Raw genomic sequence first — 12,072 nt, forward strand, 5'->3', positions numbered from 1 at the left:
CCCAGTGCTACCAGAAGCTCCTGCGATCTGACTGTTGCTTTTTTTCCCAGTAAACTTACTATCTAAAAATGATTGCATTGTAAAAAAAAACATCATATAGCTTTGTGGTGTAACCAAATATATCTCCCAGCTGGCTTCCTTATTGGACTAGTCTAACTCCTTCTCAAACTTAATGTTTTCCTACAAAAGCTTTTCTGATGTCAGGGAAGCAATGTCAACAAAATGGGACCCGGAGATTTAACGTTTTATGATGTTTTGAATGGTGGAGTAGTGTGTCTCTTACTGACAGCAGAGTGAACCCTGATTGGTGGAGCAGTGTGTGTCTCACAGTCAGAGTGAGCACTGATTGGCTGAAGAGTGTGTCGCTCGTTGACAGCAGAGTGAACCTTGATTGGTGGAGCAGTGTGTCCCTCACTGACAGCGAAGTGAGTACTTGATTGGAGAAGCAGTGTGTCTCTCACATTCAGAGTGAGCACTGATTGGCTGAGGGATGTGTCGCTCGCTGACAGAAGAGTAAAGCCTAATAGGTGGAGCAGTGTGTCTCTCATGGACAGATTGAACCCTGATTGGTGGAGCAGTATGTCTCTCATCAAACAGAAAGCTGAGGAGGCCCTGGCCAACTCAAGTCCTCCCAACCTTGAGAGCGCTAAACCAGCTGTTGGTGACTGAAGATCTTTCACCGAGTTTTATTTAGTAAGTTATGCAACATTTAAAGTCTATCAAGTGTATCACAGTCAGTCAAGATCGCCCAATTAACAAAAATAAAAACATTTAATTAGATCTGCAAAATCTGCATTTATTTTTCTGAGAACATATGTGCAAAGCATGATATGTTTCTTTTCATGCCCTATATATATTTTATATATATTCCATTGGGATGCACTATATTGTAACGTACTTTATCTAACCATTTTATGTTTGCACCAGCAACCAATACAAATAAAAGTAAGATGAAAAATACTGATGTGACAGATAACACTCATCGTAGTATTTTGTTTCTATATAATGGTGCCAGCAGGCATCTGTAGGGCTGTAGCAGTGAGCAAATCAGGAGTTGAATGTTAATGTACGGAACACGAATAGCACAGAGACAAAAGCATCAGCAATCCAAGCACAGGAAGGTACAGTCTGACTGCAGAGAGGAGAACGGGGCACCACACACAAGGAGCAGGACGGGTCACAGTCAGACAGGCGAGATGTGGCACCCAGACACGGTGCTCACAAACAGCGATACTCATCACTAATGATCATTTTACAGTGATTATGTCAGTCTCAGTGTCCAGGGTTGTGCCCAGATCAGGCTCATGGCTCTGCCTGCACTGCAGACACAACTGAACACATTTACATCAAGGCTCCATGAAACTGCAGAGGCGTATAGATGTTTGGCTCTCTGTGTATTATATGCAGCGTGGACTCACAGTGATACCGAGTTCACGTGTCTTTGACAATAATAAAAACAACAGATGCAGATGAAAAGCATAATTTACTGAGGGCCAACACAGTGTCTCTGTTATCAACCCAAGTCAGTCTTTGTGCCAGTGTTTGTTCGGTGAACAGCTTTTAACACATAATTAGATGCTCTTGTTTGATGATCAGTGCAATAGTAATATTGTCACCAGATCACTAGATCAGTCAAGAATGTCTGCTTGGTAGTGATTCATCTAGATTTCATCATCAAGTCTCACATGTTTTGCATCAGTAGATCTGATGCTTCCACCACAAATATGCTTTGAAATTTCCAAGGGCACTGCCTGTGGATTACATGTGCCTACTAGAATACAGTTTTATACAGCACCTTTAGAAATCAATTGTCTGAAAGAGCTTTAAATACATAAAAAGCACATTCTGCAATAAAATGAAAGTAACCCAAGAAAACAAAGCAGCTACAGAAGATGAAACAATCAACAAAAATCCTTTCCAATAAAAGCAGATTTCTAAGTTATATTTAAGAAGCGTCCACTGGGGCAGAGATGCTGATTTCTTTTGAAGAGGTGAATAAAGGGTCCTGTTATCCCCAGACAGATCTTTTCAACAACTAAAAGTCTAAAAGTCTGAATAAATAGGCAAACTAAACCTGACAAGTCAACTGTGGTGAGAAAAATAATACTATGGGTGGACACAACTTTCAACAACAAGAAACTACACATGTAGTTCCAAATTGTAAAGACTTTTACAACTTAAATGGTTCAAATAAATGTCTCAGGAAGCCAGTGTGATACAATAGGCTGCAATCAGAAGAACAGACTCCAGGTTTCTCCAGCATTAGGGGTTCGGCTTGGCCTGTAACAGGGGGTTCCTTTCCTCGTTGCCTGGAAGCAAAGCGCTGTTCACCTGGCGAAAGGAGACCACGATTCCCTCTGCCCTGCTCTGGCCAGGCTTGCTCACAAGTTTATACTCCCTGGAATGCCTGGAAGGTGGGAGAAATGGGGATTTGAGTTACAACACTCCCCTTTGCATGACCCCATCACACATGTGCAGCAAATGAAAGGGGAGTGTGAACGGGGCAGTTACTCACCTGTAGAGTACAAAGGCCACAGCACTAAACAGAACCACAAGGACAGTACCAGCAATCAGCACCGTCTCCGCGGCTTGTGCAGAGCTGGACTCTGAAACTGGAGCAATACACAGTGATGTGCAGACTGTCAAAGAGAGACAGATCTAAAAAGCGTGGTACAGTAAATGAAAGGTTTCTGCAGAAGGGAAATGAAGTGCAATTCTTAATTTCAGTTTGAGTTTAACCTGTACAGATAGGGGGCATTATGGAGCAGCTCTGGGCCTCTTTACCTTGTGCTAGAAGATTATGTAGTGGGGATAACGTCAGGGCGTTGAGCATGACCCTGGACAGAGACAGGCAGCAGCATTTGTAAAGGTTGAACCTGCAGTGAACTAACAAGCCATCTGGTGGGAGGGGGAGGGGTCTTGTACTCTCAGAGGTTTAAAAGCTACATAATCTGAGATAGAATCTAATTTTATGGGCTACTTGGGTTTAGTGGAGGGCTTTAATCCCCATTAAAAGAAGTCTTTTAATAAGCTGTCCAGGATACAACCTAAAGGCACAGCCTGACACACAGCCTGTGCACAGATCACAGGACAGCTGTCCCCACACCAGCGGCCCTGCCCTCGTGTGACTGGTGTACCGGGGGATCAGAAACAAACGGGCAGCCGAAACGCACCTTTCCCAACAGTCACGTGTGTGCTGGCCTGAGCGATGCTGGCGGGATGGGCGAGGGTGACGTTCACGCAGTAGGTCCCGGCCAGGCTGAAGGTGCGCTGGAGGGTCAGCTGGCAGCTCTCGGAGGGAGCTATGTCCTCACAGGCGACGCCCTTCAACATCCTACACGTCGCATCGGAGATCAGCGTGCAGGCGATTGTGGGAATACTGTCGAAGAAAGCTGAGCTCTTTAACCAGCAGATCAGGCATCCAGTCTGCGCTCCCTTGGAGTATTTAAACTTCTAAAGTTTTCATACAAGTTTTGAACAACTGGAATAATAGGAAGGCTGAGACTCAAGGCACAGCACACGAGTGGATTAAAACTAGTTTAGATGAGTAGATGCAAGTTTCAAATCTCTATAGAGGGAACAACTCGTAAAAGATACTGGCGAGACATTCATCCATTTTCAAACCATGTCATGGAGCCTATCCCAGCAAGCAACAGGCGCAAGGTGGGAAACACCCTGGATGGGACGCCAGTCCATAACACACACACACACACCACACCAGAAGGCAAATAACCTACCAGCATGTCTCTGGACTGGGAGGGGGGACTGCAGCACCCAGGGGAAACCCATGCAAACATGGGGAGAACATACAACCACAGGTTTGGAACTGCGCTCAGAGCCCCAGCACTGAGAGCCACAGCAATGCTCACCACTGCGCCACGGTGTCACCCCACTAGCAAGACAGTTAGTTACATTACAGAGCAAAGAGCAGAAGCAGCTCACAGATCAGGGGAGCACCAGGGCTGAAGACACGAAGAGCACAACTGTGTGAAATGGCCGTGCATCTAGAGAGAGAGGATCTTGGACAAAACTGAGTGGATGAAAGGAACTGCAGGTTCAAATGGAGTTAGAGACGTCTTCTCACCTGCCTATACACTTCACCACAAAATCCACGGTGATGTTGGCCACCTGCGCAGGGGACAGCTGCTCAATCACGTGCGACTGGATGCTCTCAACTGCTGTAACACCATCTAAAAATGCAAAAACAAAAGAGTTTATAAAGCACGGCAGGGTTTCTAAAGCTGAGCCAGGACCTGTCCATAGGCCCATCAGCCTGATACATGTGCTAGAAATACTACGCCTGCAGCACTGAGGAGGACAGATGTCAGCAAGCAGAGTGAAATGCTCCTGTGTCCGGCTGCTGTCTGGGAGAGGATTTCGTGTGCGGGTCCCTGTAATGAACAGGGGGCGAGGCGAGAAAACCTGCAGGTCCAGCTACAGAAAGGGGTGATGTGAGAACTGCATGTGGGGGCTCCTCACCCACGATGACCAGTTCCACTTCGAAGCTGCCGTACACGTAGCGCAGGCACTGAGAGCCGTGCTGCAGGGCAGGCCCGGCGCTCCAGGGCACGGCGGGGGCCGCAGTCTGCGCAGAGGTGCTGTTGAAGGCGGGTGTCGCTGTCCCCTCGGTGGCGGCAGTGCTGGACGACTCTGCCGGGCTGGTAGGAGGTTCAGCAGTAGTTGTTGAAGCAACAGTCGTTGTAGTCGGGGTGACGGAGGTCACTACAAAAAAGACAGTGTCAGGTGTACCTCATAAATCCTCTTCCAAAAGAGGGCGATGTGGAGCACCCTGCATTTTGTCCTGCTCTGTTTCAGTGGAAATTTTTCCAGTGGTTTCTCCTCCCTTTTACAGAAGGACAAGCTTGTTTTAACATTTACTGTTAAGAAGTCACCATCACAGACAGAGGAGTTCATTTGCCATATGTCCATGTACAATGTGATTCTTATTCGAGACGATCTCTCAGGACTTGCACAGATACAACAGACACAATGTAGACAGTGCATTGCAAAACAGTAAATAATAAATAGTGACAGTACGTACACGTGATAAACGAACAGCATCGTGGAAGCACAGGCAGGTTTAGGCAGGTTAATCGTGCTGTGAAGTCACCGACAGATATCTTTTTTTATAGATCACAAGATCCATCCAATGAGCAAGTACTGGTTCTCTTACCAAAAGGTGTTGTCTCTGTGCTCGTCGTTGCTGGAGCCTCAGTAGTCAGTGCACTTGTTGTAGGGACCTCTGCTGTTTGAGACAAACAAACAAAAAGACTTCAGCAAGAATTGTGAATCGGTAGATTTCTTTCTTCCCCCCCAGAAGTCAAAACGAGACCGGCTCAGCTGCAGAGGGAGCCGCAGGTGCAGGCTGGGACCCACGGCTCGCTCAGACGTTACCCGTAGTGGGGTCGGGGGTGGTGGACGTCAGCCCCAGGGGCGTGGGGGTGGGAGGGGGGCACGGCGTGGGGAAGGCAGCTTTCACGGTGAGCTTCACAGTGACGTTCCCCGCCGCGCTGTAGGCGTGAGTGGCAACAGGGCTGTGAGTGATGAGCCTGTTGCCATCGCTGAAGTCCCAGGTGTAGCTGACGGCGCTCTTCCTGAGGTAGTGGCTGGGGTCGTGCAGTTGCACCGTGAAGACGATGTCCGACCCCTTGACGAAGACGTTGTCAGAAGAGTTACGGTCAACCTCCTGGGAGATGTTCACAACGAGCGGAATCTTATCTGCAAAAGATGCAAAATTAGATGACTTATCTGGGAAAGGCCAAGGGAAAGGGCAAGGAGGAAAGTGTTTAGTCGAGGGTCCTGTTGAGACAGCAAGGCCACAGCCCAGGAGTGTCCGTCCTTGTCCTGAAAAGCCTGAGATCAAAGAGTTAAAGATCTCGGGATCAATTAGCCAATCAGGAGAAGCCAACGCTAAAACAAGACACTTCAGAACAGAAGTAGAGTTGCTATCTAATCCATTTTGCAGTTAGTGGCTAAACAATCTGAGGGTTTCATTCAGCCATTTCTGGAAAGACACCAGGGTATCAACTTCATTTGTTTCATCAATATAAAGTGTTTCACAAAAATCCCAGGAAATGTTTTGAGAGTCATTAACAATATGAGAAAAAGCTAGTATAAACGGATTGTGACATTGCAGTCTACCCTTTCTCTGGTACACAAGAGACAAGCACAATCACACAGGTAGTAGGATTTGATTGAGATTTGGAGGGAAAAACCCACATTCGTTTTAAATATCTTGGAAAATTACTTTTTTGGCAATCCTGTTCGAATACAGTTTAGGGCATCTTTGCCAAATGGCGCAACCTTCTCTATACTTCTTTTGCAAAAACAGATCTTCCAGTAACATATCCGGGTGTTACTTTGTCCAAATGCAGTTTGCTGCCAATGTCTTTTTTTTTTTGCTTGGGCTGGGTTAAAAAACTGAACTTTTTTTTCCATAAATTAGTAAAACGAAACAGAAACTATGTGGAAGTGCATTTAAAAGTGAGAACTGGAGGTGATTCTTTACCCAAAGAGCTGTTGTAGAAGCAGATACTTTGTGTTTGTTCGAGAATTTGCTGAATGAGACCCTGGATCAATGAGCTAACTACCAGAGAGACCAGTGAGGTCAGACACGAGGTGGCAAATCAATCTTTCTTATGTCCTTAGCAGGATGGGGCTCTCGCAGGGTGGCTTGCAGGTGACTGAGTTCAGGTCACTGATGTCCTGGAAGAGATCGTCACTTAACACGGCCAGCTGGTTGTGCATCTGTCCCCAGTGTCCTGAGCTCTGCTGAACAGGCTCAGCAGAGCTGCAGCAATGAGCCGGCTTGCCCTATCTCGGTGGGATCTCGTGCACACAGGGACTGGGGGCAGGAGGCTGCAGGCCAGAGAGCGAGAGGGAGCTGGGCGTGCACACAGCACAGGGGCAGCACCGCCCCATCTGCGTCCAGCTGTTTCTCAGCCTCACTGCACACGGATCTGGGCACTGCCAGCCTGGGCACAGCGAGGCCCCCTCCACTCAGCGGAAGGGAAGAGGTTTAGACAGCGCAGTGTGATCCAGAGACATGGAGTCTGCACACCTCCCAGAGGGGAGCTGGGTGTGGCGATCTCTGCTGGGACAAATGACACAGGAGGGGAGGACTGGCAACTGCACGAGAAATGTAATGACTGAGCTTGAGAACTCGAGAGCGGAAACATCCACAGTACAATGTCCAAGCCTAAGAAAATAGGGAGGACACCGAGATTTAACACATGGAAAAGTGGAAGGTCATTTTGATTAGTAGAAGTTCAGAGAAGAGCAACAGGAATGAATCCCAGCTTCTGGAATCATGACATATAGGACAGGTTTAAAGAAGCTGCTGCAAGCCTCTTCAGTCTAGAACAAAGGAGTTGGAGAAGAGATGTGACTCAAGTACTAAGGGGGTACACACAGGGTCATCCCAGGGGACTGCTCATTCAACCGTGGACGAAGGATATGCTAACAACTGGAAACTAAAAAGTAAATTAGTTCAGGATGGAGAACAGGACGCACTTCTTAATGCAAAGAGTTGAGGGCACCTAGACCAGGCTTCCCAGCCAGGGGATTGAGTCCCGAACTCTGGGCTCCTTCGGGAGAAAGCTGGGTCAAAATTTTAATTTCACTTACCTGCAGTACTACCAGAGAGACAAGATGGGCTGAAATGCCACCTCACTCGTATGCAACCTCTCTCCCGTTCTTATACAGGACAAAGTCCAATAAATGGCCACACTGATCCCCAGGGCCAACGTACCGGTAACAAAATAGATGCCGTCTGCTGTGGCGGCTGGACTGTACTTCCTGCGCTCTCTCTTGTGGTACACCAGCACCTCCATCATGCCTGCACCGAGGGTGACGTTGGTGGTGTTCAGAGTGATGCTGGACACTGAGCCCCCGCAGGTCTGATAGTATTGACCTGCGAAGACCAACAGCAGGCAGAGGAGGCTCCTGTGAGGCAGGTACCACCACCATGCAAACACGGCTTGTGGACAGTTAGTAAGAGCTTAGCATGCCTGATTAGTGACTGATCAGAGGTTCGCAATAGTTAATTATTACTGATGAAATAACATCGTAATATACAAAGGCATCCTTTTACACAGTCCAGCGTTTGTTAAGCGCTGGGATGTCATTCGTACAGAACATCTCACATACGGGTGTCTCCTACTCTAAAGTTTTACAAATTAGTTGTTGTATTTTTAATAATCAATGAGGGCTGTTCCAAGGGAAACTCTTCCCAGTGACGATCCTGTATGGTATAGTCCACGGATGTTGTTTGAAAACAGACTGTCTCCACAATAGATTCTGAAATGATTCTGAAGGGCTCGTCAATACACTTGTACATACAGCAGAAGATAAGACTGTTTACTAATTGCTTACTTTCAGAAGCTGTAATTGTAATTGTACACTGAAGTTAGAGCAGCACAGTTATGGCAGATATTGTTTTTGGTTACTTCCTTGACACAAGATCATTGCAATGCCTTGTGGTTAAAAGGACAGAATCTACAGCATGGAAATTCAGAGATAACCTCTAATGCACCAGCTGCTGAGGTCTATCCTGCTATTCACAGGGACAACACGGAGAAGAACATCCGGCCGGAGTTCTCAGCCGGACCCAGCTAGAACCTGCGTCAGGGAGAAGCACAGGGCCCTGCTCACGGATCCTCACCCATGGTGTGCCACACGTAGACGAAACTCCTCCTCCTCCAGTCGTAGCGCTGGGGGAACGGCTTCCCGTCGGGAAACAGGTTACACCTGGACAGGTCTGTGCAGTTCCCGAAGCCGTAGTCGTCGATCCAGGAGGTCCAGTTGTACACGTAGCCACCAGCACGAACCAGGCCGTTCGCTGGGAGCACACATGCACACCAGACAAGGAGAGCGTGAGCTGATTCCACCAGAGACAGAGAGACTTATCCCCGCGGGGGCAGTTTGTTTTACAGCAGCAGTGCTGGTGTACAGATGGACAGGAAAAAACACAACAAAAATATAGACATATTTGCATAGAAAATCAAGTGTCAAGTAAGGATATGGCTACAGGTATGAACGGGAACTAAGATCTATTGGTTTTGGAGTTGGGGAGTCAGTGTCTGCGTTCTGATGGGAGTAACTGGAAACCATTATACAAGGGGGGGTGAAGGATCATCGCAGACGGATGTTGCTTTAAGCAGAACACGTGTACGACAGATGCATGAGAGACGCACTGGAAGATCAGCACCAACAACCTTCTGACATCTTTCCACAAGGCTCCCCGGTCTGTTATTGCAACCCAGAGTCAGGCTGCCAAACCAGCAGATCAGGGTAAAAGTCAGAACAGGTTCCAGGAAGGACCGGTAGAACAAAGTCAACACCGAATCAGGTGCAGACGCCCCAGTGCCCCAGCACTGCAGGCCAGGTCAGCCGCAGTCCCAGCCACTGCGTCCTTACCGTCTCTGCAGCGCCTGTCGAACACCAGGTCCCCGTTAGCATCCTCCTTCTGGCACTTCGGGAACTGGAGGGTGGTCGTGAACGTGATGCCGGACCCTGCTAGTGCTGGGCTGTCGCTGGTTAAATGGGCAACGATGGACCTCCCTGCGGAGCAGAAGGAACAGTCAGGGCCGCAGGGACAACGTGTGGGGATCTCTCACTCCTGCAGAGGGAACAGGGCCGCAGGGACAACGTGTGGGGGTCTCTCACTCCTGCAGAGGGAACAGGGCCGCAGGGACAACGTGTGGGGGTCTCTCACTCCTGCAGAGGGAACAGTGGAGCCACAGGGACAACGTGTGGGGGTCTCTCACTCCTGCAGAGGGAACAGTGGGGCCACAGGGACAACGTGTGGGGGTCTCTCACTCCTGCAGAGGGAACAGTCAGGGCCGCAGGGACAACGTGTGGGGGTCTCTCACTCCTGCAGAGGGAACAGTGGAGCCACAGGGACAACGTGTGGGGGTCTCTCACTCCTGCAGAGAGGGAACAGTGGGGCCACAGGGACAACGTGTGGGGGTCTCTCACTCCGGCAGAGAGAGAACAGTGGGGCCACAGGGACAACGTGTGGGGGTCTCTCACTCCTGCAGAGAGGGAACAGTGGGGCCACAGGGACAACGTGTGGGGGTCTCTCACTCCTGCAGAGAGGGAACAGTGGGGCCACAGGGACAACGTGTGGGGGTCTCTCACTCCTGCAGAGAGGGAACAGGGCCGCAGGGACAACGTGTGGGGGTCTCTCACTCCGGCAGAGAGAGAACAGCGGGGCCGGTGTTAAAGGTAATCACTTAGAGCTGACAGCTGACCGGAGCTCAGCTCCGCCAGAGGGACAGCTTTACCTCTTCCTCTCCGGAGGTCCGCTTGCTTGAAACCCGGGTAGAGTTTTTCGTTCCAGGAGTTGGTGTCCGGGGACCAGCCCTCCAGCTGGGGATACTGCACAGACTCCGTCTGAGAACCGAGGGGCACCATGTCACGAACCCCTTGGGGAGACAGAGAGAACACCAGCTCTACACCCTCCCTCCACAGAGAGAGAGAGCGCTTGTTCCTCTGGAGAGGCGGAGAGGCAGAGGATTAGAATTATAATTGTGTTATTGGGGTGGTGGGGGCTTGTCATGCCAGCGAAGGAGACAGGAACCACACTCGTCAGGCCAGGGAGCAGGCAGGGAGGCTGCGTCTCTCCTCAGTTCCCTGCCGACAGATTCGCGACCGTCGCTTCCTCATCTTCGGCACGTCGTCCGCGTACGGAGTCGTGCGACGTGTCAAAAAAAAAAAATCAGATGTCGGAGATCGCTGAACACCCAGAAAATTAAAAAAAATGTATCAAAGTGTTAACCAGACTTACAGGGTGTGCCTGGAGCGGCTCATTTTCGTCTGGATAGCCGTGACCTCTGCCAGTTTTAGCATACAGGATTAAAAAAAACGTAGTCGAACACTTCATGGTAAATTACTTTTGCAAGTGAGCCAGACCTCGGTGTAGTTCTAAACACATCCTCACCGCTATACTGTATGAGTGTAAGCAATTATTAGTATTATAAATCGTGGAAATAAGCGTTAAGGTAGGAGCTCTTCAAACGCACCCGGTCTGATGTAAAACTGCAGTAGCCGGTACACATCGGCTCCAACAAACTGATGGAAACTGTTTGGAGCAGATACATTCAATTACCACTTTCAACAACCCCTCAGTGCAGGCTCGCAGAGTCAAGTACAGGCTGGATCGGCAGATACAGAACAGGGCGATCATACGGAGGGCATTTTTAAAAAGACCTATTCACCTGGAGTTCAGGAGGAAACAAGAGTACAAGGAGCGAAAATCCCACACACCCGCACCATCGAGACTGTACAAACTCCATACAGAAGGCCCACTAGACCAGAACTGGACCTGGCATCCGGGAGATTAGCACACCTTCACCTCCGTCCGCTCTTTTTCACTTGGGCTTTAAGGTGCGCCATCAAAAACTATGTCCCGTTCATTTCAAAGTTACGTTTAAAATAGTGACGAATCTCACTGTGCCCCGGTACACTTCAAATGGGAAAGAAGCCACTTTTGCATTGTTACAGAAACCTTAGAATCTCTAAAGGTTCATCTGTTCGAACTGTCACAAGACAATATTTTCTTTTTCCTCTATGATAGAACAAAAATGTTTCGAAAGAAAACAAAATTATGTGGGTTGACTTACTCTTTCTGCCATTTGCTCCTGAAACCAACAGCGCAGAGACCAAGCAGAGGGACAGGCGGAGAGGTTCCATGTCGGGTTTCAGCCAGAACCAACGCAGAGGACCGGACTTTCACTGACCCAGCGCTCCCCACAGCCTCCTCCGAGTGAACTCCACAGGTTCCGATTTCACTTTTCCTCCCCTCTTAATTTAATAGATCCAGGACAGTTCATGTGACGTTCATAATGAGACACAGATGAGTGCTTATTAGGGGACTTGCAGTTAACCGACTCGCAACTCGTGTCTGTGAATCATAACTTTCGCCCCTTTCTTTTTCACAAACGGAAAAAATCATATTTGTGCGTTTTTTAAAAGTTAATTTTTAAAACTTTACCAGTCATAACAAAACAGGCGAACTACGAGTAATTATAGTACAACCACAGCTTATATCAGGAGGTATGTCTTTACATA

General features: G+C 48.7%; 1 protein-coding gene across 2 annotated transcripts; it reads right to left on the reverse strand.

Annotated features, from left to right (window-relative positions):
* Nucleotides 1–770: 770 nt before the first annotated feature.
* Nucleotides 771–11,898, reverse strand: gpnmb (glycoprotein (transmembrane) nmb). 2 transcript variants are annotated; one of them, XM_088600380.1, is made up of 12 exons: nucleotides 11,625–11,898; nucleotides 10,287–10,427; nucleotides 9,418–9,561; nucleotides 8,663–8,839; nucleotides 7,751–7,912; nucleotides 5,395–5,718; nucleotides 5,174–5,242; nucleotides 4,480–4,722; nucleotides 4,085–4,190; nucleotides 3,174–3,379; nucleotides 2,516–2,612; nucleotides 771–2,407 (listed from the first exon to the last, which is right to left on the reverse strand). In XM_088600380.1, the coding sequence occupies exons 1-12, from the start codon at nucleotides 11,692–11,694 to the stop codon at nucleotides 2,263–2,265; spliced, it is 1,884 nt and encodes a 627-aa protein (XP_088456506.1). In that variant the 5' UTR covers nucleotides 11,695–11,898; the 3' UTR covers nucleotides 771–2,262. The 2 variants fall into 2 exon arrangements, with proteins under 2 accessions (XP_088456506.1, XP_088456505.1); XM_088600379.1 differs by having other exon boundaries at nucleotides 5,174–5,245; nucleotides 11,625–11,897.
* Nucleotides 11,899–12,072: the final 174 nt, after the last annotated feature.

This window comes from Lepisosteus platostomus, chromosome 12 (genome assembly GCF_059453375.1).
Source record: "Lepisosteus platostomus isolate fLepPlt1 chromosome 12, fLepPlt1.hap1, whole genome shotgun sequence".
Classification (NCBI taxonomy): Eukaryota; Metazoa; Chordata; class Actinopteri; order Semionotiformes; family Lepisosteidae; genus Lepisosteus; species Lepisosteus platostomus.

Bases quoted from the DNA above. Each gene is read 5' to 3' on its own strand.
- gpnmb (XM_088600379.1), bottom strand. From the start codon at position 11,694: ATGGAACCTCTCCGCCTGTCCCTCTGCTTGGTCTCTGCGCTGTTGGTT. The intron at 5,246-5,394 runs GTAACGTCTGAG...TGTCTCAAACAG, and splicing joins CACCCCCGACCCCACTACGG to CAGAGGTCCCTACAACAAGT. The intron at 3,380-4,084 runs GTGAGAAGACGT...TTTCTTCGACAG, and splicing joins GTGGTGAAGTGTATAGGCAG to TATTCCCACAATCGCCTGCA.